At 40.5% G+C, this 27,443-nt stretch overlaps 1 protein-coding gene across 3 annotated transcripts in view; it reads left to right on the forward strand.

Annotated features, from left to right (window-relative positions):
* Window positions 1–19,219, forward strand: part of LARS2 (leucyl-tRNA synthetase 2, mitochondrial) — an 88,580-nt gene extending 69,361 nt beyond the window's left edge. For all 3 annotated transcript variants that reach the window (XM_055805307.1, XM_055805308.1, XM_055805309.1), the window contains 5 exons: window positions 1,344–1,513; window positions 2,529–2,606; window positions 4,689–4,800; window positions 13,321–13,448; window positions 18,900–19,219. In XM_055805307.1, the coding sequence (XP_055661282.1) occupies window positions 1,344–1,513; window positions 2,529–2,606; window positions 4,689–4,800; window positions 13,321–13,448; window positions 18,900–19,079 (668 nt within the window). In that variant the 3' untranslated portion in view covers window positions 19,080–19,219. The remainder of the gene's footprint in view (window positions 1–1,343; window positions 1,514–2,528; window positions 2,607–4,688; window positions 4,801–13,320; window positions 13,449–18,899) is intronic.
* Window positions 19,220–27,443: the final 8,224 nt, after the last annotated feature.

Here is a 27,443-nt window from a genome sequence, read left to right on the forward strand (position 1 = left end):
TCTTATTCAGAGAATATTAGGTACTGGTTCACATGATCCTTTGCCCTCCAGACTTGCCCTTGCAGATTCCTTGTCTTTTCTGCAGCGGACATGAGGGCAGGGCCTCATGTCATTCTCTGCCCTAGTGTGGGCAAGCAATCTTCCAGACTGTGCAGGACCACTTGTGGTCAAACTTACCCAGCAGCTTATTGCACCGTTAATACAGTCTGGATAATGCCAAGCCTACTGTGTCTAGGTGGTCTACATGCTTCTGATATGAACAGGAGATGGAAAGTTAGGGGAGGGCACCATATTCCCAGTCCCACCTGCAAAAGTTCATGAGGATCATGCAGATGTAGTCAATCAGGTTGTATTTTACTGTTCCCAGATGAGTAGAATGTCTTTCATCTAGTGCAATTAGACAGATAACCCACCTGTATTACAGTCACTCACACATCTTTTACTTCTCTCAGTCTAGTAGTGGCTCTGGTGGTCTTTTCAAGTGCAGTTGCCAGAGCAGAGTTGGAAGCTTTTGCCAGCTAGGACATCTTAGGATACATTGATATTGTGTAGCACAGTGTGTAGTGCTGTGCAGTCTAGTAGAAACACAGCACATCTGGAAAAGAGAGCTGAAGCCATATCAGTGCTGCACCTCGAGCCATCCTTTCACCAGTGGCTCTGCACCACACCACGTGGAGGACCTGGCTGTGAGCAGCAGTAGCTTGGGGCCTCTGTAGCGTGGTCCCTAGATCACAGAAACATGTTCTTAGGGCAGCCACAGAGCAGGACTGGTCCCTGCAGGGTCAGGGTAAACAGATGTATAATCACCCCATCCCAAACTAAGCTGTGTCAAAAGATGGTACCAAGGATCAGAGCCTATAGTCATTAGCACAGTAGCATCTCTGTACCAACAAAAGTACATGTCATTTCTAAAATAAAATTTTAGAAGAAATCTCTCAATTTAAAAAATATGTTTGTGTATACGTGTGTGTATATGTATGTTTGTATTCTGTGGGTTTGAAACATGGGAGCATATAGAACTGTTCTGTGAATTACTTAAAACATGAGATGAACACTCTAACATTGCAATAACATTGGGTTATTTTAGAAATTTAGCAAATATTCTTGCTGTGTGTGTTTTAAAGTCATTGCAGTAAAAGACTTTTGTTTTACATTATTATTTCCCTTAAGGCAACCCAGCATTATTTGCAAAAGCATTCTTAATTGCATTGACTTTTTTCATTTAAAATACAGGGGTTTTTTAGAAAAAATGTTTAGCGTTCACTTCCTTTTTTGCTTTTATTTAAAATTTTAGATGCGTTCACTGTAACTGAAATTTTTCTGCAATCTTTCATTAATCTCAGCTGATGCTATGCCAGGCGTTCAGAGATGGCAAACACGCGTCTGGGCACTTGTAACCAAACTTATTGAAGCAAGGACTTCAGGAACCATGCCCAACCCTGAGCTTCTGAATAAGAAAGAGAAGGCAGAAGCCAGAAAGATCTGGGAGCAGAAGAATCTGGTGATTTCTGAGGTTAAAAGAAACACTTAAATAGTTTGTAATTTACCAGATAAGTTGCTGCTTATGCTAAAACCATATGCTTGAGCTACAGAGCCAAAAGCTTTTTCCCCAGATGAGTAGCTCATATTTTTTAACTGAATTATTCTCTGTATGAGTAATTTTATTTACATACAAATTCTGTGGAACAGAACTGCAAAGTATTAAGATTTGGATTGGCAAAAATTCTCTGTTCTGTGCCTTATTTAAACGATGAAATGTTACGGCATTAAAATGTTAATCAGTCTGGGTTTTGAGCAAAGCTGTAGGTGAGTTATGCCGGTTATCTCTAACAAAAGCTTTGGTTCTGTTAGCTTCACACCTCATTATTATGCCTACTGTTTCATATAGAACGAAAAAAATATTTAGGTGAAAATACATAAGCGTATCCTAAAAAAAAAAAATTACTTAAATGATCGTTCATCTCTTCTTCTATATTGTCTCATGCTGTGATTAGTGTCAATTCAATTATCCATGACTCGGAAGGAGATACAAATACCTGCAAAATTAACTTAAAATATTTTTCTATGGATAAAAACATTTCCTGATAATCCTGTGGTGAGGGACCTTCCAGGCCTTTTAACAGACCTTGGAATTATAATCTTGCAATCTGTGGACAAGCTTTCACCAGCGTAACTGGATTTACAAGGATGAAAGCCTCTTGTAGGGGCAAAGGGAAGATACTCTATTAAAGGAAATAGAGGGTGATTACTAATACACAGTTCTCATTGTCCCTGATTGAAGCTTTAAGAATCCTGAAACAGGGGAAGCTAGTCAACTGAATTTTTATATGATTGATATTTTCCCATACATGCATGTGACTGCATATATGATGTGTTTGCATGCCAAAGTGGTTGTCATGTAAGAGGTACAGTGGTCATATTTCACAAATTGAAGTTGATTATCAATAATTCTTTTTTATTTGAAAACCCAATATTCTATATTTGAGAATTTTAAGCAATTAGTGATAGACCTTTTTTTCTGATACAAGGTAACAGAGTACTTCACAAAGGATCATCTGTTCAATGCAGCTATTTCCCGATTGATGAGCCTCACTAACATACTCCATGTAAGTATGCGATATTAATGAAGATATTTTTCTCTCAGACCCAGTTCCTGTAATTCTTTATACAAAGCAGGAGCTGCCTGAACTACAGGTCCAGCTTCCCGTAAGTCATTTACTGTCATAAGTATTGCTACCAAGTCAAGACCCTCTCATTGAATTATGCAGTTCAAAAGTACCATGTTCTGGTATCACTGTAACCCTGAAATACACGGTTTTGCTGGAGGAGCTTGATGGTATTAGAGCCACTAGGTTCTGATGTTTACATCTGCATCCTGTAGTTTGAAAAGGATACGTTTTGTTTAGCTGTGTTCTTTATTCTCTTTTGTTTTTAACCAAATTGCGTAGGTATATACCAAATTGGTATATACCAAATATTCTGTTTTAAAGGAAAGGATTATTCTTTGCAAGGAAAATCACACATGATCTTACATTCGTCAGAGACAGCTTTCACCACTAAGCTGTCTGCCAGTAGTAGAGTTTACAAATTCCCCTTTTTAAAACAAATGTAAAAATAATTTAAGTTTTTAGTATTTTTTATTTAGATTATGTTGTTTATCAGCCAGTGGCAATAGATCAAATATAATAAACTGTTATTGTTTTATTATTATTACAGTTATTTTTGTTATTACTCTTACATCTGGTTGAGCAATCCTTCAGGTATATAATGGTAACCTGATCTAGACCACAAATCAAATAAAAATCTGGATTTTTCAAATTCTTTATTGAAATACCATTTTATACCTTATGGATTCCAAGGGGATTATTGGTAAAGTCATGGAACTTAAAAAAAGTTAAGTAGGGTGTGCACAATTGCTGTATTGAGATAACTTGAGTCTACAGTACTGTGGTGTGGGGAAGGTGACAAACTGTTCTTTAACTCCAGCTCAGTGATTCATATGCATTTTGTGCTGGTGGATGGTAATAAGTGATCGTTTATAAAAAATAAATAAATAAACATCAGTGTCCTACAGACAGCCAGATGTCTGAACACTGACATGTTTCTTGAACAAGTTTCTGTATAGCAGGTTCACACTTCCTCTTTTGCTCCCAGTTGAAAAGGAGGAGGTGGGTGAGAATTAAATGTAGAAAGCAGGAAGTAGTTACTAAAACTTAAATCTAGTTTGCACTGACGTTGTTAGTATCAGTGATAAGAAGAAGATGCCATCTGACAACATTTGAGGTCTGCGTCAAACAAATGACTGGTTTTGGACAACTTTCTAGTAGACGGGAATGGGTGTTAATCACACCCACCAAGTCATTCTCATCAGCACATGAGTGCTGCCATTTTTCTGTGCTGCTTCATTAGAGAGGAAAATTACAAAGTAAATACAGAACCTGAATTTACTATGAGATGTAACCTCTCAAACAGGAAAAGAAAGAAAGAGTTCATTTGGCTACTTTTAGTGCTATATCTTTTCTATTAAGATACAATAAATAGAGGAACAAAGATTCAAATTTTGTCACTTTAGCGCTTTGCAAGAAACTGAAAACGTACTAGGAAAGCTGAACACTTTACTAAAGCAGTCTGAGCATCAAACTGTAAAAGGCAATATTCTGCTTTTCATTCCCAAATCCTCCTTCAGCTATAAAACCTCACTTTGTCACTAAATTCAGCTTTGCTTAAGCCACTCTAGGATCCTGTACAACTGAACATTATCCCAACAAAAACCATGCTGCATTCAGCACAGCTTGACTCTCTTATAGAAGTACTTCAGCTCTTCTCAAATAGCTGTGATTTTATCTAAGACTGCGCTTCTACAAGTGGCAGCACTCAAAACGTTTTTGAGGGCCACTGTTGTCCCCATGGGTCTGTGTTCAGACTCCCACACTAGAGCAGATTCCCGAGCGACTGCATCAGCCTCTTCAGGATTAGTTTCCAAGTGCTGGAGAGGACTCTGTGACCAAGAGTTGCAGTTTTAATTCTCCATAACTTTTCTTAAGGTTTCCAGTTTATTGTGAAAGTATGCTCTCATAAGCATAGAAATGGATTGTAGGTTTCCTTACTGCATTTTCTTCTTAATTAAACTACTTGCCCCCCACCTCAGAATATTAACAATTTATTTTCTTTTCCTTCTGTTTGTTTAGCAAGCTTCTCGGCCTGTTATTCTCCACAGCACAGAATTTGAAGGTGCTTTGGCTTCACTCTGCATTATGCTTGCACCTATGGCTCCACACATTGCATCAGAGATGTGGAAAGGTATTTACAGAAATAAACTTTTTATTGATGTTCCAGGAGAAAATGGCAAAAAGTTTGCAAAAATACCTTTAACATAGTACCTGTGTCACTTATCCCTGAATTCTGCAGCTGTCTTGACACCTTCTGTCATAATTCCTAAACAAACTTGAATCTTACGGAGTTGCCGGATCTCTCTTTCTGCTTTTAGTTTCTTTCCACTTGGGTACGAAGGTGGATTTCTTGAGACTAGGCAGAGAAAGGGAGAAGGAAGAAAAATTCAAGACAGGACTTGCATGAGGAATTCATCTGTCAGCTGCTGGCTGCTCCGGTATATGGATGGCAGTATTAAGAGCTGAGCGTGGGGATAGGGACAGCCCTTTTTCAAACAACTCTTTCAGAGTCTTTGGACTGCGCATATTTTCTTTCAGGAATTCAAGCAAAAAGAACCATGTCAGAGAGCTGTATACTAAAAAGACTAAAGGAGTGTTCAGTAAAAATCCTGCTCTTGTAGAATTCTCCAGAGACCGAGGGATGTTATGCTGCAAATTAACCTCTCGTGGAGAGTGAGAATGGTGGACAGGAAATCTTTTTTAAGATCTGTCACAGTTGTAAACCTTGAGACCTGAATTCCAAGTGGGCTAAGTTGCATGGTGCTGCTACAGTTAAAGCCTGCGAAATAAGGGATGTGCATGCCAGAGTTCAGCCATTGCTTTTAAGGTTCTTTGGAGCAAGTCCCAAGACGTATGTGGGAAGATAGGAATATATTCTGCATTAAGACTGGCCACAAATTGCTATGTGGTTTTGGACCTAATGTTAGCCTTTGGACGCTGTTTTAACAGTTTTATTCCAACAGTCATCCTAAACCGTTGTGCATTCAAGTGTTTACAGAGCAGAGCTACTAAATTGCTTATATTTCAGAGTTGTGCATGGCTCTGTAATAATGTTAACTGCCAAAAAAAGGCTGCTCCTGTTGAAAGCAATAACATAGGGGCAGAGACTCTGGAAACAGAATGATACACTAGGGAGAATGGGGTTTTTTCCTGTGTTTTCATTTCCAGTGTTTTTAAGATGTCTTAATACAAGCTTAATTGTTTAGAATAAAGAGTGGCATCAGACATGATGCATCTGGAGAAAGCTACTTCTGGTCAATATTCTCCTACAATGTGAAGTACCGTCTAATTAAAGTTATACTTAAATGGAAGTAATTGCCAGGACTTCGTTTTCCACGTTGGTTGAGATGTAGGCAGAAGGGGTCCAGGCAAATTATTTAATAAAAATCCAGTACCTTGTGAACTTGAAATTTGAATACATGTTAGGGAATAGAGAATTATCAAATATATTTGATAAAGAGACAAAGAACATTAGAATGTCTTAATTAATGTAACTTGTCAAACATAAAGCTTAATTCTGTAGTGTCTGGAATGTTAGGGAAGGTTGTCTTTTCTTACTACTAAAATCAATGAGAGTGGTAAACATTTTCTGGATCTCTCTCTGATGTAAGAATGAAAAGGAAACATAAAAATTGGGAGTGTATTGCCCTCAGCTTCTGTATGCTTTTAAAGAGAAAATTTTGCTTGTGTGGTCCAAAGACTGTGCATTGTCATTCAGTGCAACTAGCATTAAAAAAAAACACAAAAAAACAACATTGCATAGTGATTACTGCCTGAAGACTTTTATGACTAAACATGAAAATCACAATCCCTTAGCACGGTCATCATTACAGTACGTTAAGGTTATTAAACAATTTCATCAGGAGAGTGTGTGTACATTTAAGTACTGTGTTGAAGTAAGAAGGCTGTATTATTTTGGAATAGCCAATATCTAGCAGTTGTCCTGGGATTGGGGTTTCTGGGGAAAAATGTCCAACTGTAGTCTAGAGAAAGATTCCCCAAGTTCATGTTCTGAATTGTACTCTGGTTCCACCAAGTCTTGTTGCTCATCTGACGTAACCGATTTCTTAAACTTTATTATGTATGTATGATGATGCTTTCTTACTTTAAATAGTTTCAGTATAAACATCAAGCTTCCTAAATACTCTGTTTAGTTCTCTTTATCCTTTTGTTCTCCATACACACTCAGAGTAAGTCACTCTTTTTGTACCTTGGCTTTGCATCTAAATGCAGAGGTAGTGCTACTTCCTCTCTCGTAAACTAGTCAGGAAGAGGACTTTGTGTATTATTAGCTCTATAAATAGCACCTATAGGAGTGGACCCCCGCGCTTTGATGAAAGCCTATGTCTGCTATTGTAATGCCAATAATAACACATAAGCAACATATTCATGATAAAATACTGACATTTCATTCCAAAATAACTTGTACGCAGCCTTTGAATTTTGTTTGATTTAGTGATTAAAACAAGGGGCATTTTTCTTTATGCAGGGAAAAATGAAACTGGGAAATCTGGAAGCCCTGTAGTTTGTGTCAAGCAGGTAATTTGGCAGTTAAGTAGGAATGCTTGTAGGAGCAGTGACTTGTTCTTGTTAACCCTGAAGCACATTACGCTTCCTTGTGTATTTAAGCTTTTTTTGAAGAAAAAGGATTTTGCTTTCTTATTTTCTCATTAGAAAGTGTTTATTATATAATGAGATATGCTTAATATTAATTTTACTACATCCTTAAGAAGGCTGTAATAAAGGAGAGGAGAAGAAAGTAGAAGAAGAGAGCATTTTCATTAATTTGATTGTTTGCATTGTGCTTCACAGGATGAATAATACCTTTACTGTTGCACTGTAATCTCTCCTTTCATGCTTTCCTGATCACTGATTATGGTCATGAAACATTTTAAGAAGAGAGTACAATAGAATTTAAAACCGAATGTGAAACAATGACAACCTACAATAAGACCCTTATTTATGTATGGTATTATATTAAATTAATTCTGCCAAGGATTTGAAGACAATTAAACCACAGAACTATAGAAGTTTCTGGTTAAACACCTGGAGTGAGGCTTTCTGGAGGTAGTAAAATGAATTTTGACAATTGGAGGCTAGAAGAGCAGGTGTAAATAGTACTTTTTTCAGTTTAAATGACAGGTGTTCTGGAAATTGAAAAATAATCAACCAGCCTTTTCTCCTTTTCTAGTTTTGGAATAAAAAGCTAGGCTAGCATCTATAAATATTAAAGTCTTAAAGGCTTTGATGTCCAAAATATGATAACCTGCTACTGTTAGTTTTATTCAGTAATTACATAAAATATTCTCCTTTGATTGAAAAAATTGCATTTAACTGCAAAACGTGGTAAATTTTAAGTATCTTAACAAATTTTCTTAAATACTGGTATTCTGAATGCATTCATATTTAAATAGCAAAAAATGCTTGTTTGCATTTTAATTTCCCTTTCAATCTAAAAGCTGTTTGGCACAGATCACAATGAAATGTAAAAAGAAAAAAAAAAGAAGGCAAATCAGTGTTTTCTCATGTAGTATCTTGTAGAGATTAAAACATGGCTACGTGTATAAATATGAATGTAGGTGCCTTCGTGGTTATCAAAAAAAGTTACAGCAGGAATTAACTGCAAATCAGTCGATCTTAATGGTTACCAACTAATGAAATTATTAGGAAAATTACAAAGATTATTTTAGAATGTTAATTATAAATGCTTTGCTTGACATTTTAAGTAATGACTAGCATCAGTGATGTAAGTAATTTTGATTGTAATAATGCTCTCCTGCTTTGCAAGAGTTGTGTCAGTGTTCATTTGAAATTTTAGCTTTTTAGTCTGCTGTGGATTTTTTGTTCATTTGTTGATTAACTTTGCAAATTCAGAACTGCAGTCTGATATCCCAAGCATGCTTCCGATGTAATATGCAACTTTTAAGTACAGTTAAAGTAAAATTAGGTAGATTCAAGGCAAAGCAATTTTTGTTCTTTGCAGCTGAGGAATTATTCTCCCATGAGGTTTAGTTTATATGGGACCATCTTGTTTTCCTGCGTCAGATAGAAATGAAGGGTTTGGTCTCTTTGTGAGCTGGTTGGAGAGCGTACTTCAGTATTGGAAGTAAGTCTTTCCAGTCTGAGTGAAGGAAAAGCTGCTTGAATGCTGTTTGGGAAGTGCCTCATCTTTCAGCAGCTGAACAATGGTAGCCCAGTGCTTCGATACTTTGTGTGTGAAGTTCTTTCTCCTGCTTAGAGGAGCACAGTTTTCAGTATTCTGGTGTGTCAACCTGATGGTCTGAATTGTGCAGTGAATACACTGGTTTATCGCTTAATAACAGAAAAAGCAACTGTAGCCCCTCAGTGTGGGAAGAGTTCATCCGGCTGATATCTTGGCAGTTTATGAACACTGACAGGATGAGGAAATCTGTTTCCTTCCTGAAACCTTGTATCTGAGGAATATACAGACACCATTTGAGACTTTTTTTTCTTCAGTTTGTTTGTAGTAGTACAGGATTTTGCTGTCCAGACAAGCAAACTGCAGTATGAAACTGCTTATTGTGAGTTGTTAAATTTTTATGAGAGATGGCACATGAAAGATACATGCTGATATTAAACACATCTTAAGACACATTGAAATTAAATGTAATTATTGGAATTTGTAATGGTGTAATTGTCTTAGCAACATTTTAACTGTCACTGCAGTAGCTCTTTTGCAAGAATTTCTTTGTCTGAATTCAGTCCTTCTCAAGAAGGCTTCTGTGAAGAATAGAGCTGAGTAGAAGCTAATTAATGTTGCAGATTTTAATTGAAAATCTGAATGCAGAAATCCCCCTTCACAAATCCATGAAGAAACATAATTTGGGATTTTTATTTTTTTTTTCCTCCAAGAGTAATGACCCCAAGAGAAGAATAGTAAGTCTGTACAAGTGGAGGAAGGTGGATTATTTTCAGAAGGTTAAAAGGATTCACGTGGAGTTTGCTGAATTGGAAACACGTTCTAGAGTCTGCTTTTAGCAACCCAGGCTTTTCACAACCCGATTCCGTATTCCTATACCAATAGTATAATACCATTTGTTTCAGAGCTGTCTAGAAAACAGCTGTTACTGTGTTGCTCTGAGTTCTTTGAGGTTGCAGACCATTTCACATATGACTAACATACTCCTCCTGGGCTGCGGAAAGGTATTTCAGGTATGCAACTTGTCTGAATCTGCCAAATAGGAAGATTCATTAAATAGTAAAAATGCGTGTCAAGAACAAAGTAACGTGGTAACAATCCTTTCCTTGGAAGAGGCTGCAGAGGCAAGTAAGATACTGACCCAGAATGCATCTCCACTTACCCTTACACACTCCTGCTCTGGGCTTTTTAAATACTTTATCTGATTGTCTGCTAGTGTGGTGGATTTTTACTTAACACAGATTTCAATTGTTTTGATTTAGCTAAATCCAAAAATTATCAACATTTGGATAAGACACCCTCACAGTCACCTTATACTCTCCACTCTGATCTTCTTACATGTCCTGTTAGAAGATCCATAGTCGTAAACTCTGATACTGGCATTGCTTGAGATGCCTTCATCAACTTCCTTTTATCAACCATTAAGGCTTCCATCCTCCTTGCCTTTTCTGCTTTGTTAACCTCTCTGTGCCGGTGCTTGTCCCATGCCAGCTCTTACTCAGTTTGCTCCATAATGACATCTTTTTCTCTTGTCTACATAGTTTTGTGTCAAACTAGCTGCACTGTTGCTGGAATTTTACAGATATTTTTTTCTAGTGCTTTTTTCTGTAAGACTAGAAGACCTTGCAGTCCTTACACCTTGCTGATACGTGATTGCTTCAACATCTTCCTTCTTAAATCTCTTTAAAATGAGAATCCGCTCTTCCCTGCCATTTAGCACCTTAGGGGAAGTATTATGCTTATGAAGTACTCACATAATGCTAATAAAACATTCCCATGGGCTGAAACGTTGTTAGACTTGTCCTGTCCCCTCCGTCTCTCAACTCGCTCATTTACAGTAATATAATATGCATTTAACTTGGTGTTTTAACTTGACTCCAATGCTGTGAGTTACTGGTTAGGGAAACCTTGTTCTAGTATTAGCTTGCTAGTCAGTAAAAATCTGTTGAAGCAGATTCAGTAGCAAGATCAGAGCTTCAGACTGAGCACAAGTATTGTCTTTGATCTGTCCTGTGTGGCTGTACAGATGTGTACATAAAAGTGAACGGCTTACAGTAAGTAAAAATGTACTCAGTTGGCTTTCTGTCCTACATTTGCAAGAGAATCTATAGCCATAAAAGCAAAATACATCAGAAAATAGAAAGCAAAATGTATGCTGCTTCATAAAAGTGCACTTCCCAGGCACTTTCTAGTGCAGCAAGACAGTAAACTAGGTTTTTAATGTTTTCACAACAGAAGGCTGTGAAATGGTCGGGGTTTAACTTCTCAAACAGTGCTTTTGTGTAATGTCTCAGAATCAAGTGGGAAGGCTGTCTTCGTCCTCACAAGTGGACCATCACCATTCTGGATCGTGGTGATGAAGTTTCTGGTCTTGCGTGTGTGCATTCTGGTCTTGTGCATTTTGAAAACGCAAACCAAATCTTTGCGTTTTCTGTGTTCTACAGCTCATGAACTGTGAATTAAGGCAGGAAGGCAAACAGGCAACAGAAGTAAAACCTTCATTTTGGTTTCCTGTCGAACTCTGTTTTCTGAAACTAGTTCTGTTGACTTTTGCACTTTTTTTTTAATACAGATGAGCTCATAGCTCATTTTGCAGCAAGAAAGAGAACCAAAAGATTGACACTGTGCTTAGTCACAGTTTATCTACTTCAGAATTAATTTTAAATTTTTTGGTTAGTTGGTTTATTAGGACTGACTGCCTCCATGGGATTTAAAAGTGACCCTGGTTTTGCTTTCATAGATAGAAGCTCTTGAATCGTATTAGGAAGTGTTTTTGAAGTGGCTTGAAGAAATCCACTTCAACAGGAAAATAAGGAGTGGCCAGTGTGCATGCTTCTGCACCAAGGCATGTGATCAGTTGGAAAGAAATGAGCTCATCTGGATGTTCAAATGCCAAAAAGGGAAGAATCTAGCAGCTGTTGTCTTTAAAGTCAACGTGATAATGAATCACCAATGTGAAGAATTTTTTTTCTGCTTGAGTTCCTATCTTTTGCTCTTTCAGTTTCTAAGCTACTGCTGTGAGAGAAGAAAAACATGCAAAATCAGACCTGTTGAAGTGTTTTAATCAATTATTTACCTAATAAGATTGTGGCTTTGTTGTCATTCTTAGGAAATTTGCACATTCTTGCTTGCAATTAGAAATAGCTCCCATCAGTCCACGCCACTGCCCCATTCTGAATCATTCAGCAGATAGCAAGGCTGTGTGTCATTCTACCAAAGTGCTTTGTCTGCAAAAACACTAACAAAAATCTGGCAGATTTTTCTGCAGAAAGTTGCATTCTCTTTATGCGCCTGTTTGCTGTTACTCACTGTATTAGTCTAAACAATCCAGCTAGGTAAATTCATGTGGGTATTGTGCATGGGTTGGTTTTGCTCCTATGACTGCTGTTGTGCTGTGTTTTGAACAGCTTCAGGTGCCTCCGTCTCAACAGTGAATCTTGTGTTGATGGGTTTTCTTTATGCTTTTGCTTGGAGTTTCCCTAAACCAGATGAGATTTCACATACATTTTGCAGTTCTGAATGAAGCATGTACTTATAAAAAGTTTTAGTCTGTATTCTTATTCATACACAGTGAATGTTTTTAATTTAAAAGTTCCCTGGCTTTGTGAGACTCACAGGAGCAATCATCATCAATTTTGATTATATTTGACAGCCTCTTGTTAAGTGAAATCTTTCCATTTTGTCCTACAGCTGGAGCAAAGAGCAACATAAATTCCACTCGGAAGCTTTTATTCCGTTAAAGAATGCAGCTTCAGAATGAATTGCATCCTATTCTCCTATTACTTAAACAAATCAGGAACAAATTGTCTTGAGGAAAGCAAAGCCTATTTAATAAAAGGAGATCGCTTATAGCCATTTTAGGAGCTTTTAAAAATAAAATCAAAGGATAAAGTGTTTTAGAATATATGTATCATAAGAAGGAGAGCAAGCTGTGCAAGGTAGTGTGGCACCTTTAAGTTGTAAGAAAATAGATACTCCACAAAATATGAGAAAATCTTGCAAGTATAGCTTGACTTGCATAATTAGAAGCTACTCAGCATATTACAGATGGTAAAATAATACGCCATAATTGTTTATTATTTTGGTTGAGTTCTGAGTAAAATTTTAATCAAACTGGTGGTGTTATTGAAAAAAAAAATGCAGGATTATGATTGACTTCCAAAAGTAGACGTCAGTTTGTGTTGCAGTGTTATGATTTCAAATAATAAACAGTGGTCTTCTGTGCTGTTGGCAAAGTTACAGAGTGCTAATACAAATCTAAATTGTGCCCACGTTGTTCATGTTAGCATCCTACACATGGCATAAAACAAGCGCTTCAGAGATGTATATCTTTCTGTTTATAATGTGCTGTATGCTCATCTAAACACTCTTATTTCCTCCTAGGGGATTTGCTTTTAAAGTCAACTTTATTCTGATCTTACTTATCAAATTCCAAAGATTGAATATTCTGGTTAAAGCCCAGCTGAATGTTTGACTGGTTTCATTTTCTAGGTTTGGCGCATATGCAAAACAAACTTTGTCATCATCATCACTGGGATGTTGATGTGCTGCATCAGTCCTGGCCCGAAGTAGACCCAGAGTACCTTCAGCCATCAGATGTTGTGGAGATGTCTGTTCTGGTAAGAGTGCTTTCATGTAGGTTCAGTGGTGGCTAACCAATGTGTTACAAGCTCAGAGGATGACAAAACTTCTGCTCTTGTCGAAGTCTGTTCCCTTCTTAGGTGGCTCAGTGAAAGGTCGGATAGAATAGAAGCTGCAATTACCATTGCGCTGAGTAATTAAAATGGTTTCCTACATTAAAAAAATGTAGCAAGTCTGGAAGGGAGACTATCTCAACAGAAACCTTTTTGAGTGACTGCATATTAGTACCTGTGGGGCTTTGGCCAATTAACCACTGTGGGCAAGGCCGGTGCAGTCAAAATTACGATCAAAATACAGGTCCCTCCAGATTTTTTGCCTGACAGCGCATTTATGAACTTGGCTCTGTCAAAAAATGTATAAGAAGGTGACATTTCTGGTGGTACCTGTAGTGCTATGGTTGCCTAATACAACCTACCATAAGTTGGGTTAAGTTGCTGTGATTTTTGCCAAACGACGTTTCCTGTCTGCTTTGGGCTGAGCTTCTGGCACGTTTCAGCATTTGGAGTATTCAGCATTCCGTATTTGGAGGACTGAGGTTGAGGAAAAACAGGTATCCTTGGTAATGTCATTCCAGTTTCTCTTTGAGCTCTAACATCCTTTTGGTCTAGAGAAGGAGCTGGCAGCTCAGCAGAAGAGCGGACACGTAACTACGTTTAGTTAACCTGCAGTTCTCCAACATGTGTCTGTGCACATGCGCAGTGTAGTTTAGTGTCTTTTTTCCTGCCTCTCTAGCTAACTAGTCTGTATTCAGCATGCTCCCAGGCATCATAGAGCTTTATCATTAGAGAGGGCACAGCAGCAGGTGCCACTGCAGGCCATAGAGCGACTGCCTGGAGCCAGGCCTGTGGGATCCATGAGTAGTGTCTCAGCTCTTCCATCGACTCCTGGGCTCCTGGGCAACTTGCCTTCAGGTTCTTCGTGCTCAGGTGTTACGGTAGTCTGTAATGATGTAGTTGCGTACTATCAGATCTGCAGGACTCCTGCCTTTTCCACTGCTAACCACAGAATAACCTTTAACATACCATGCGGACATTCTAAGCTTAAATGTTTTAAATTAATTTAAATGTTTCAACTTAAAGACTTTTTGTGTTTCTGGACATTGAACAAAATGGAGCCTCTACAAGAAATGTTGTTTGGTCATGTAAAACTGTGTGTTCTATGTGCGTGTGTAAGAGAAACAGAAGCGATGCATTTTATCTGTATTTTATTTTGTTAGCTCCTTTGGGTAGAAGGAGTAAGGCAATTGGGTTATTTTTGTTCAGCTGCGTTTTTTGAGGATGGAAGAGATTGGTTGGATTTAGGGTACATCATGTTGATCCTTAACCAAAATATCTTTGCAAATAATTACATAGCTTGCCAGATCTCTCAGTCAGTCCACTTGAACAGAATGAGAACTGCTGCTAAAACACTAATTTTTCTAACATTCAACATACATCCTTAGCCGAGGCCACAGAGTGTGTATTTTTGGAGGAAATTTTCAACTGGCTTCTTTTCCCAAACCAAGGAGGACTCAAGTGCCAACTGGGGTTAATAGCAGATTTAGTCTAATATTCCTGTAGGTTTACTGCTTGCTTCCTTCCTTCCTTCCTCTTTCTTCCTTTCTTTAAGTGATAAGTATTTATTTATACCAGTAAAAATCTTCACTGAGGTATAATCACTTTGCTCAAGCTTAAAATAAACCTTCACTTTCAAGCACAGCTAGCAAACATCTTAAATTCCAGCATTCAGTTTATAAGGAAGTCATGAATGAGAAATTGTGTAATTATAGAAACATCTTTGCAATTGTGGCTAAAGCAAATGAGTTATTAAATGTATCCTTAAAATAAAAACTTCAGCAATACAGGGAAAACTATGACCTCTGTTTTTAAGACTATACAAACAAACATGAAAACACCTAAACATGTCACTGGTATTTTTCTGCTGACATTAAAACTTCCTTCTCAAAAAAAGAAACCAGAAAAATAAAAATGAATTTTGCTTTAAACAACCATTATGAATTTTTTTTTTTGTTTCTTTTCCTGACTGACTTTGTCAAAGCCATAACCTTTGTAGAAGTCTTGTAATAAGAGAAAAAACAACCCCTTTGTTGGGAGAATATGATGTATGTAAACACCTTCTTTAGTTCTGAGAAAGCAAGTGACTGGAAGACCACAGAGACAAGTTCCTTTTTCAGACTGGGAATAATTCTTGAAAATTGTGCCTAGGAGGTGTGCCTGGCTTTCTACTGTAAGAGGAAGGCAAGAGGGAAATATGGAGGAGGAGCGGGGAAAAGTCATCATAAATGTGAATATTTTAAAGTCTTGTGGACACTAGGTTTTTGTACGGCTGCAAAAATGAATAACCCTCATTAAACCAAGAAACACTTGACATACAGAGGAACTGGTAGCTGCAAAGAGGCAGTGTCTCTTCACAAGGCTGCACAGTCAAACTGAGTCTGTGGGCCACAACCCTATTCTTCGCAAGGCATCAAACTGCCTCAGGCTGCCAGGGTTTTGCCTGCTGAGACATTATGGGTTTATTTCTCTTGACACAAAATACTTCATTATTTCCTGTCTGTGCTGGAGTTACGTCTTTCTGCATTTAACCCAAAGCAGCAAAAGGAACCAACTCGCTGCATCCTTGGCCGATACAGTACAGAGTGCCTACAAGAAAGACATTTAAATTCACTGTATATGCATGGTATCCATTACTTCAAATGTTACTGCAAAGTTGAATATTTTTAATCCTACCGTGTATTGTTAGTGCTGTGAAAAATCTGACCTGAATGTAGTGTGCATTTCATCCTGTGAACACACTTCTGACTAGCATTCCTCACATTTTCTAGGTGGTGCAGAACTGTTAGCAGCTGTGGTCTTATAACTGATGTTTTTACAAAACAAAAAAAAAGCCGGTGTCGTTTTTCTTGCTCTGGCACACAAGGAAGGCCTAAAAGGACACGGATATTTATTTTCATTTTTGCTTCTCAGAAGGATTATACATCAATAGTAAAAAAATGTTTGAGTGGAATTAAAAATTCCTCTCTGCAGCCTCCAGGTGCTTATTTTTCAGTCTTTGATATCATTTCATCCTTCATAACCTCTCTAGTTCCCTCTGGCTCCCTCTAGATCCAAAATATTATAAAATGCCAAATGTGGTTTAAAAAAAAAAATAAAATAAAAAGCAACAGCTTCCTTCCTCAGGGGAAGAAAGGACCCAAGCCTCACTTATTTCTCCTCTTGCAGTTTGCCATGGTTTTTCAGAGAAACGAGGCTGCCAGCACCCAAGTTTCTTGTGCTGGCACTTTTACCTGGAACTGCCGAGGGTTGTGATGGTCTAGTAAGATACAGACAGAGAGATGAAGACATAGTAGAAAATATTTTTCCTACTGAGAATCTAGCCCCGCAACTAAAAGAATATGTGAATAGAATGCTTGATACACACAAGTATGTGATGCAGATGCTTATTTTAAGAATGATGTTAATACATTTGACTTTGCATCATGATATTTATGATGAAAAGCCGCGCTGGAAACCTGTGCTGAAATCATAACCCATCTGCCATTTGATAGGATTTTCAGACTCGGCTGGCAGCAGGGTGTGGGAGGATCAGGAGACATGCTGTGGGAAGGTACACAGTGTCGGGTGGCCCAGGCTTCTCGACCTTTCTAGGAAAACACAACCACCGCAGTCATTTATTTGCTAAGTTGATTTAGACTGCTTGGCTTTTCTGTTGAGAACGGCACCAAACAGGCTAGCTGTGGCAAGGTTCCCCCAGCCAACATCCATCCACTGGGACGTGTTAATCTGCATCATGGAGGACAGTGAATGACATTTTAACTAAGCAGGCATAGTTTTGAACTGCAGGCTGTGTGTCCTAGCAGCAAGCTGACAAGCTTGCTTTATATTCTCACTAAAACTGTATCAGTTTGGATTTTACTGTTTTCTTTTTCATGGGGAATGCATTACTTCTCTGAAGTGCCCTGTCAAAAAGAACTACTTGTATGTATTTTTCACAAAAGCTCTAAAAATGAACTCTTCTGTGTTTTTTAAGGGATTTACTTTGCACCAGGTGCTAAAGGCAAAGATTAACACAGCCAGCCTTTTATGGTACCATGTTACGGATGCGTGTAGGAATAAAAGCCTATCTGTATTAGCACTACAAATTAATGTCAAGTCCAGTCCAGAAATTACTCATCCCAGCTGCATTTGAGACTTCATCTTGTTCCTTAAAAATCTGTCTCGACTTCCTCTCTCTGAGAATTGCAGAGATTAATTTATTTTCAACACAATGCAAACTAGGTAGGTGAAGCAGGTCTCTTGTCACCGGTGGTATGTTGCATACACGTATCCTGCATAAAATCCAAGTGAAAACCAAGCTGCATGCATTTTTATGTCTAAGCTGTATGAAGCAACATATATTCCTTTTAGATGATTGAGAACACATTACAATGATGTCTAAAGGTCAGATATCTGCAGTAGCTGCAGCAGATTTTTACGCAAGTAATTTGGTCTGGATTTTTAAAAATCAAATTGATTCATTTGCTAAAATGTGGGATTGATATTCTTTTCATTAATCCACTGAAAGTACTCCATATAAATCTGAAAATTTTTGTAATAATGAATTTTATGCCAGTTCTAGAAAAGTAGTCAGTCAGGCTCTGTAGTCCCTGTCCATTTTCTGCTCTTACTGGGTGACAGAAAGGATTTATAAGATTATTTTAAAAATTAAGGTGATTCCCACTAAAGGCCTTACTCAGTTTTACTTACGTGATTCTGCCCTGCTAATGCAAAACCAGTATGGAAACTGCTCTGTAAACCAGCCACACACGGGAAAACATTACCTTATTGTCACCTTTGTGGTTGGTGTTGGCTTAGCAAGTCATGTGTTTAGTGTGAATAAAACATAATGAGTTAAAGCCTATTTTTCTAAAAATAAGTGATGATAGATCTTTCAGATACCTTTTCAGCTACAAATATTTTTATTTTAATGTCTTGCATGTGAATCCCAGTGAGGAATCACATAGCTGTGAAGAATCCAAATTGCAGCCTAGAAGTATGTACAAACCAAGATCCCCGCCTGACAAACCATTATGTTCATGCTTATTCAGTATTCAGCTTGTGTAACTACTGTGGTTTTAAATGTAAAAGATTGCCGCATTGCGTAGCGACATGCTGCTTGCTATCTTCAAAACTAAGACTTCCTATGGCCACTTCTTCAATTTTCCTTGACTATCGTGAATCAGAGTTTCATTCTCTTTATTTTATGGTAGATGGACAGGAGGTAAGGAGAATTTTATCCTCTACTTAAAAAGGTTGGAGTTGGAGAAAAGAAAGTTTGATCCCTTTCTCCCCCTCCCCATGTAACAAGATGGACTGGATTCAGGAAATGAAATTGTATAAATCAGTCTAGTAACTTCTCTTTTTTCTTGTTTTCATGTCTGTCTTTTTCAGATCAATAACAAAGCTTGTGGCAAAGTTTTTGTTCCTCAGCAAGCAGCCCGCAATTTTGAAGAAGTGCACGAGCTAGTTCTTCAGAGTGAGCTTGGAGTCAAGCATCTCCAGGGACGAACCATTAAAAAGGCGTTTCTGTCTCCTAGAACTGCCCTTATCAACTTCTTAGTGCAGGAGTAGCAAAGGCTCTGCTGGACTGTAAAAGGGAACTGGAATATTTTGAGATGAAACCAATTCAAAAAGACCAGTTATGGTTATTTAAATCTCATGTAACAGTGGGGAAGAAATGTTATTAAAATCAAGTTGCTGCTAAATCTTCATTTTGTGTCACAGTAAGGTGCTGTTTGTCCCTATTCTCTGGAAGAATGAGAAGGAAGCGTAGAAGAATAAATCATTGTAACAGAACATAAATGATAATAAAGCACATGGGCATGGGGTTTAGTGTTAACCTCAGGAATATATCCTATTGGAAAGCTGGCTTGGCTAAATGCAGAGGCATAAATATGTTTCTAGGACTAAACAATTGCCCTCAGTGGTGCTATGGTCAGTCTTTGCTCCCTGTATCTCATGTTTGGGTACCCTACCATTAACTAACATTTTAAGTTGTAAGAAAACGATACTACTGACTGTTAATTCAAAAAAAGGATTTCTTAAGTACTGACCAATAGCCTTGGGCACAGCAGGTAGCCAGAGTGGGGCGGTTTGATATATTTCATATACGTTTTAGAGCCAAGCCAAGAGAAAGGTCAGGCTATTTAGCCAAGCCCTGCCTTAGCCAGGATCCTTCTTTCTCACTGGCATATTTGTGTTGGCTTATACGTGAGAGGTTGAACTTCAGCGAAGTGCTGGAGGTTGTTTCTGCATGAAACGGTATGGAAGTTACTTCCTATGCATGAGCCATCTCAGAGACTTTGGGGGGATTCAAGAAAGGGATGAGTCGGCTGCTAGAAATGCAGCAGTGGGGAAAGCAGACAGCACGCTTTTTGCCTCTACTCCTAGTTCTTGTAGTGCCTACATTGTAAAACTTGAAATATTTTTTTTTTCTGAGGCATTCATTAAGTGGAAATAGCCATCATGTTTCTGAAAACCGATCAGACACTCATAAAATACAAAGCCATTCTCATGCCTCATTTCAGCTATTTTATTTGTACACTGCATTGCCATTATATCCACATGGAAATGTTTATTGTATTTAGCAGATGCTTGCAAAAGGGTTTCCAAAGAAACAATTACAGGGTTCATTGTGTAAGAATGTCTTTTCTTCAACAGCCATTAAACTAAGTAGTCCAAAAAGCCAGCCATTTATGAGCCATTCTGATAGTGAAGAAGTGGACAGTAACAACCAGCTGGGGAGATACAGAGGTCTGTATTAACCCTCCAGCCCAGCAGGCATCCAGACTCTGTATTAGAGCAAAAGGAAACCAAGAAAAATCTCCCACGTTGAAGGTAAATGAGTCCAATAGATTCTGAGGCACTAGGATCAAGACGGCTCGCTATGAGTGTGAGTGCTAGCCAAGCAATGCCATTGTTGGGTTTGGTGTTACGCGTTTTTGGTACCGAAGGTCTAGCTACGTAGCAGAGATGCCAGGCTCAGTGAGCATCCTCAGAGAACATCCCTACCTCTGCAACGAAATTCTTCTGATTTCTGTCGCCTCCTGGACCACACTCGTGCAGATTTTCTCTCCAGCAGTCCTTTGACACAAGAATGACTAAGAAATGGAATATTTATAATGAAGATATGGTCTTTGCAGTTTAAGACTCCAGAAATCTCAGCCACAAAGGAATGCATTCAGACATTCAAACACAGGCCTTCAGTTGGAGTTAAAATAATTTGAATTCCAGTGTCTGCCTGACATATATGTTGTTATAAATTCATAAAACACTCGTTCAGAAGCCCCTAAAAGGACTGTGAAAGAGATCCTTTGCAGTAAAATCTGTAGCACAGCACAGTCCTGCCTTTTTTTTTTTTTTTTTTTTTTTCCTTCCCGCTGTATAAAAGTTTAACACAGTCTGTGGAACCGTTTTAACAGAGATTTTCTTTGGGGAAAAGGTGGCGTGCTTGGTGTAAATAAAAAACTTGTAAAATGTAGAAGGATGAAGAAAGATGTTGTAAGGCCAGCAGCCCTACGGTGCCTTTAAACAAAAGCTGCAGTCACTGGGGCTGAGCAGCAGGACACAGCATTTATTGCTGTTAGCACTGGCCGGTATTTGCTTTTGCGGGAGGAAGTGAATTGTAGATGACATTTGGTGATTCAGGCAAAAATCAAAATGAGGAATGGACTTCTACAAGCTAAAAAAGGCAAGGTGGTTCACAGCAGTCGCACAAAAAGTGTACGGTCAGAAGTCACGCCAGCGTGTTGACGGTAAGTTGAAATTCAGTGGGGTCTAGAGGATACAAAAAAGGTGGTGAAAAAGTGAGTGAGAGAGATGATGCAGAAAGCCTGGCAGAGCCTAATTCCCTGGTGAGCGTGTGTTTGAAAGATGGCAGAGGTGCTGGCCGTGGTGGCGTGCCGTTGTCCTGACAGCTGCTGACATTTCTTACAAGGTTAATCTGCTCTGAAGCACGATCCCATGACTCACAGATTTGGTCTGTGCCTAGATGGGACTGATCCTGATACACGGGCTGTAGCCTGTTACCGAGCCTTTTAAAAATAACTTATCACAGGTGCTTCTTCTCTATTTAACAGTTGTTACTTGTCTCACAGTGCAGATGGATCTTTATGCTGGAGGTAGTATTAAATGTTATTACGGATTGTGCACCCTTGAAGAGTTCAGTGTTTAACTACTATGGGAGTTTTAAGTCTGGGAGGGGATACTGGAGAAGTCAGAAGGAAGGGCGCTGGCGAGCCATCAGTGGAACTGCAGTGTGCTCGTCACACGCGTTAACATGGGTGTGATGCTGCTGTCCTTACTCGGTGATGAGCCAAAGAAGACGTGGGAGATTTGCTAAACCCAGTGGGACAGACCCAGGACAAACTACTCCAAGAAGCGCATCCATGACACCGAAGGGGCGTTTTCTGCATCCTGTTGCTCAAGGTGATAGAAGACTGGTCACAGCACTGATCCAGTCTGTCAAATTTCTTATTTTAAGTGATACAAAATGTAAAAAAGAAATATGGGCACACCTTCTACCCCAAAATCATTCACGCAACTGAATTTCCAAAGTCCAGCCTTCAAACATTGGTTCTGGAAAAATAAAAACTGGCAAAGTCCCGAAAGGTCACTATTACTTTTCCAATGCCACTGATTTCATGAGAAAGGATCTCAGGTGCTGGGATAATGGGGAAACTGAAATGTGCTGGAGACACCACCGTGTAGAAAAATGTGTTACTAGGCATGGGTGTTTTGTAGTCATCTCCATGACTGAGACGACACGAACATACCAACGCTGCTTTGCAATAAGGCAATAGGGCTTTTTACATCACATCAAGGAACAATGTTACAGCTTAGGTCGCTGGCTAAGGCAGTTCTCTAGCCAGGACAGCCTATGCTTCACAAAAAACCTATGTGAGGTTACTGGTGAACAAGCATGTGTTTTTCCAAGCCCTTCACCAGAATCCAAGCATGCTGATTTGGTGCAAAATAAAATCTCTGTGCTCTCTCAGTGACTTACGGGATTAAAGTAACGCCTCAGAAGTGACAGCCGGTTCATGACAGCTTTTTCTGATCTGACTTTGTAAAAGCCTGCTTGTTTCTCCTGGAGGGAGAAAATCCACAGATGATGCAGGTCATAGTGTCTCTATTCCGTGTTTCTCCTTCTTCACTGTAAAGCCTCATAGAAAGCTATCCCCCTTCTCTAAACTTTTTACAATCAACATGAGCTAGAAGGGATGTTAATTAGCACTTTGCAGGTTGTTCCTTCCTAGGGACCTTTGTAGTACATAAGTGTTTTCTAAAAGCTTGGCTCTAAATGAGGACAGGGGGAGAAATCACTGGGGTTTCTTTTCTGGTTTTGCAGTGCATTATCACAGTTCACACACACGGTTCAGGGGATTGGCTTTATTTATGTACGTGTACCAACTTGGAAGAGTAAATGCACTGGTTTTGCTGGATGCTTTTTCTGCTTCTTTATTTTTTCGGTCCCCTCCTGTTCTGATCTGAGCTGATTTTGTATCAAAGGACTGGGCTGTAAGAGAAGGGTTGAATGAATGAATGAAGCCAAGTCCATCACCAGAACCCAAGTGGCGATTGCACTTATGAGCCCACTGATTTCTACCAGTCCAGGTAACATCTGCTTTTGACTTTAAAAAATGTTGCTGGAACTGCAGCCATGTTTTGGGGCTTTTTTTATGGAAATGGGTTTTATGTCTCAAAGAAGAAGCATGAAGCTGATCACAGTAGATCGGAGGCAGTTTTTAGTGTGTCCCAGCTGTAGCAGGAGGAGAACTGAATGGGAGCATTATCTCTGCGCAGGAGGGCACAGGACCAACGCTGTCATCTGCAGCCCAGATGATAAAAAGAGATCTTGCCTGACATGTGGAGGAAAGGTGGGATTTTTTTTCCCCTTTCCTGAATAAAGTGACTTTCCAGCACCATGAAGCATTCTGCAATTCACTAACCCCGTCTGTTCCCAGAGGCCTCAGGTCACACACAGCCTTTGTGTCTCGGGGCTTCTCACCCAAGTAAGCCTTGGGGCGGAAAAGTTCAGCCCTGGTTTTAGTCCTGAAGAGCTGCAAACCCACATCACCTTCCATACAAACTTAGCTCGAGTTTTATGTGTAGTCAGAGTTTGAACAGGTTTTCTTGGGTTTGTAAGTTGTTAGTGCCTCTGAATGGGAGTATTTTTGCCTGGGTGCAGCAATGTTGCTGAGAGAAGTCCTTATGGCTTTTGTTTTACCTGCCAGCCTTTACGGTGGCCATGAGAGACTGGAAACACAGCCAACATCAAGCAGATGCATGTATTTATTGTCAGGTGAACATGGCCCAAACCTGTGAGAGATTTTGATCCCAGGAATCTCATCAAAAGTACCCCCCAATATCGAACAGCCAGGACAGGTCCCTGTATGTTCCCCTGCTTGCACCACACTGATTTGCTCTGCGTTTTAGGCTGCTGAATTGCTCGCTCAGCAAAGGAACACGTAAATGGGAAAAGCTTAACTATAATGAGCCGAATATTCTCTTTCTGCTCGCACTTGTGACACGGCCTGGGACTTTTAGGGCACAAGAAGTTCCTTTATTTGAAAAGCCTGTTCTTCTTCAACATAACTCTAAGCAGGATGGGTATGTTTCTAGGGGCAGAAATGAGCGCCTTTGTGCTTGCTCTCGTAGATACAACACACTCTGGGCTGGCTGCAAGGGGAAGGCCCACAGTCACATCTAAGGCTCTGAACTCCCTTATCTACCACTAGTTTTTTTATACGTGCCAAACCCAAGCATAAAAGGTCCAAGGTTCTCCAGCACAGCCAGCTCCCGCTGCCAGAAGAGACGCACGAGCTGCCGAGCGAGGGGAATTGCTCTCTGATAACCGTGTTTGGTGCCAACAATATACAAAGCGAAATACGTACAGTTGTAACAGCTGTAGGTGATCGAATGCACTGATCAGGAGTAATAAACACAGGACACATAACCGGGGCAGAAAAGAGAGCCATTTAATAACAGAGCGTGACACATTACTGGCGATGGCAGCCTGGGTTTGTTTCTGAGGAAGATTAAGAGAACTGACATAGCAGGAAATGGTTTTCTGCTACAAAGGGAAATCAATTGCCTTTAAATACACAGCAGTGTCATTAGCAAATCTTACTAATTGCTGCAAAACAGAAATACGAGTGTGCATTGCCAGGCAGGCTAAGTCAAGAAAGTATCGTGAAAAGGAATTGTAGAAGCTTTTAAAAATGAATATTTTTCTGAAGTACGTCTCCATCCCTGGAGATCCATGTGGCTGGATGAAATAGCAAGGGTGCAATAAAAATATGCACTTCCCAATTTTCCCATGTGAAAGAGCATTTAAAAACATCTGTTAGTCAGACAGCTTCTCCGAGGACATGCACAGAAGAATGGGGTGGATGCACTGACTGCATCTGGCAAGTCCACTTGAAGTCCACCAAGGCACGTGAGGCTGATGATGGATGGCAGGATGTCAGCTGCCCTGCGGAGTACTTCCAGCCCAGGATTACTAAAGGCCACGTATGTTGGTTAAACAGGTCACAGTGCTGTTTGTGTTAATGCGCTGATAAAGAGGCATGGAAATGGAGCTGGAAAATTCTCCGGGCGAATTCTAGTCCTGATAAAAGGCTCTTTTTTAGTAGAAAATGGAGAAAACGAACTGTTCCATGTTATTTCGAGCAGCAGTAGGAAAACCACCAAAGCTGCCTACGTCATTCTGGTGCAACTCTGCAGCCACCAAAAGCAAGTGTTTGGCTCCATGGAGTGATGGTGAAGGCAGATGGGGGTCTCCACCATCGCTGATGGCACCTGGAGAAACTGAAGAGAGGAAGGCGAAGGGAGTGGCAGTTGAGCACCTGGCAGCCAGCTCTGCCCTTCCTCAGGGAAACTGAATCGCTGCAGCGTCTTTTCCCTCTCTGCGGCTTCCTGGGCTTCTGCTTGGGATCTTGGTAACTCCCCGTGGCTTCTCTCATCTTCCCTGCCTCAGTTTACCCACCTGTGAGCAGGGCCCTCAGCATCCCCACTGAACCAATGCTGCTGGTGCAGTTATTTCAGGAACACAACCCTGAAAGCCTTCCTGCGAAGCATCCCTATCACTCCAGAAAGGCGGTTTGGAAGGCTGTCCCCCGGCCCTTCTGTGCCATTAGCGTTAATTAAATGACTCTCAGTGTAATCCCCTGCAGAGATGGTGTTCCGTAGCAGGCAGCTGTGCAGCAACAGAAGCAAAACATCCCAAGTGTGGACCCACTGCCGCCCCGACCCTGGGGGCAGGGAATGCACAAACCCCGGCTGCCCCCAGCCCCCAGGCTGCCCCTGCAGCTGGGGGGTTAAATGCAGGCAGCAGGCAGGGCAGGCTCCCGGAGGAATGCAGAGGCCCCTGGGGCACTGGTGGGGAGGAACTACATCTCCCAGCCCTGCCTGCCCTGCTGCCTTCCTGCAAATTTTTTGCAAGGTAGAGGCAGAGGTTTGGCCTCTCCACCTCCCCAGCATCTCATTTCTGAGTTCCTGATGCCCGGCCAAGCTGGCATTCCTGCATGCAGCGGCCCCCTCCAACCCTCCCTCTGCCACCTGCTTATTTACCCTGCAGGCCTGTGCATCATCCCTCTGTGTAAAGTGCACGTTTGTTGAAAACCCCTATGAGAAAGCCAAAAGGAGCGTTCACCATTTCCCGGTGCCATTCACAGCTCGGGGATGCTGTGGTGCTGCCCTGCGAGAGCCCAGAGATGCGTTTGCTCCTGCAAGAGCCACGCCAGGCTCCATCCTGAGCATGCTTCTGCTCTATGAACCGCACACTGTTTATATTCTAGCACTGAAGTCTTTATTACTTTCCTGTTAAAACACACCAGAGCACGTATCTCGGGCATGGCAGTGGCGTGCACAGTCCAGGCTCCCGCAGGGAATGACCTGACTGGGACAGCCCCAGTCCCTGGGAGGCAAAAGCACCAGGGATTAGACCTGGAAATGTCCAGAAAGACAAAGGTGTGCTGCCAGCCGCTGGTTCCTCATGCTCCTTCGGTGGCAAACAGGTAGCATGAGGATACGATAGTTGCTTTTGGAGAGCGAGCAAGTGAGCTACAAGTTGTCGCCCAGGCACGTCCTAGTCATCTTTCTCCATAAACTATCCAGCCCCACGCTGATGTTGTGCTGCAAAATCTGAGAGCGTTTTCTCCCAGGCAGAAAAATGATCAGGAGGGCGGGGGGTGGGGTGGTGGATTTCTCCGCATTTTCTCCATCTCTCTGCAACGTGAGCCGGGAGTCAAACGTGGCAGCAAGAAATAAAGGCAGACGATCCCTCCCTGCTCTTGCTCGCCGCTTCGCCGTTCATCAGGGCAGCCTGGCCTCCGCCCCAGCCTGCCGGCATGGGGCTGAAATCAGCGAGCGCCGTTGGGGGCTGCTACCCCCAAACTGCCACCTCCCTCCGCCCCACCAGCAGCTGCGATTGCCACGTGGAGCAGGGCTGGGTTACAAGCTGTCAGCATTATTTTGCATGAGTAAATGCAGCATGTAAGCCTTGCCCACAGGAACAAAACCAGATTAAATAAGCAATGGGGTTTTTTTTTTCCTCCGAGGGGTAGGGTTTAGAATAATTTAATTCAAGTCGGCACGTACATTTTGGTCCTGTGCTACAACAGCAATCCTGGACCCCTTAATTTCTTTATAGTCATGGGTTGTAAAACTCCCAGGAACTACAAAAATGTGGGACCACATCTAATCGCAGCAGAAGGGTCTGCAAGTCAGTGTAGTATTACATCTCTGCTCTAGGAGAAAGTTCAAGTTAATCATCTGCTCACTCGGGAATACCCAAGTCTCACAGAAAAAAAAAAAAATATCCAAGCACGAAACTTCAAAGGCATTTTGCTGCCTAACGTTCGCTGAAAGCATTGCGAATTAAACACCAAAATGCCTTTGAATCGCTTGGCGACGATCTCCCTTCAAAGGCAC

Source organism: Falco peregrinus, chromosome 5 (genome assembly GCF_023634155.1).
Source record: "Falco peregrinus isolate bFalPer1 chromosome 5, bFalPer1.pri, whole genome shotgun sequence".
Lineage (NCBI taxonomy): Eukaryota > Metazoa > Chordata > Aves > Falconiformes > Falconidae > Falco > Falco peregrinus.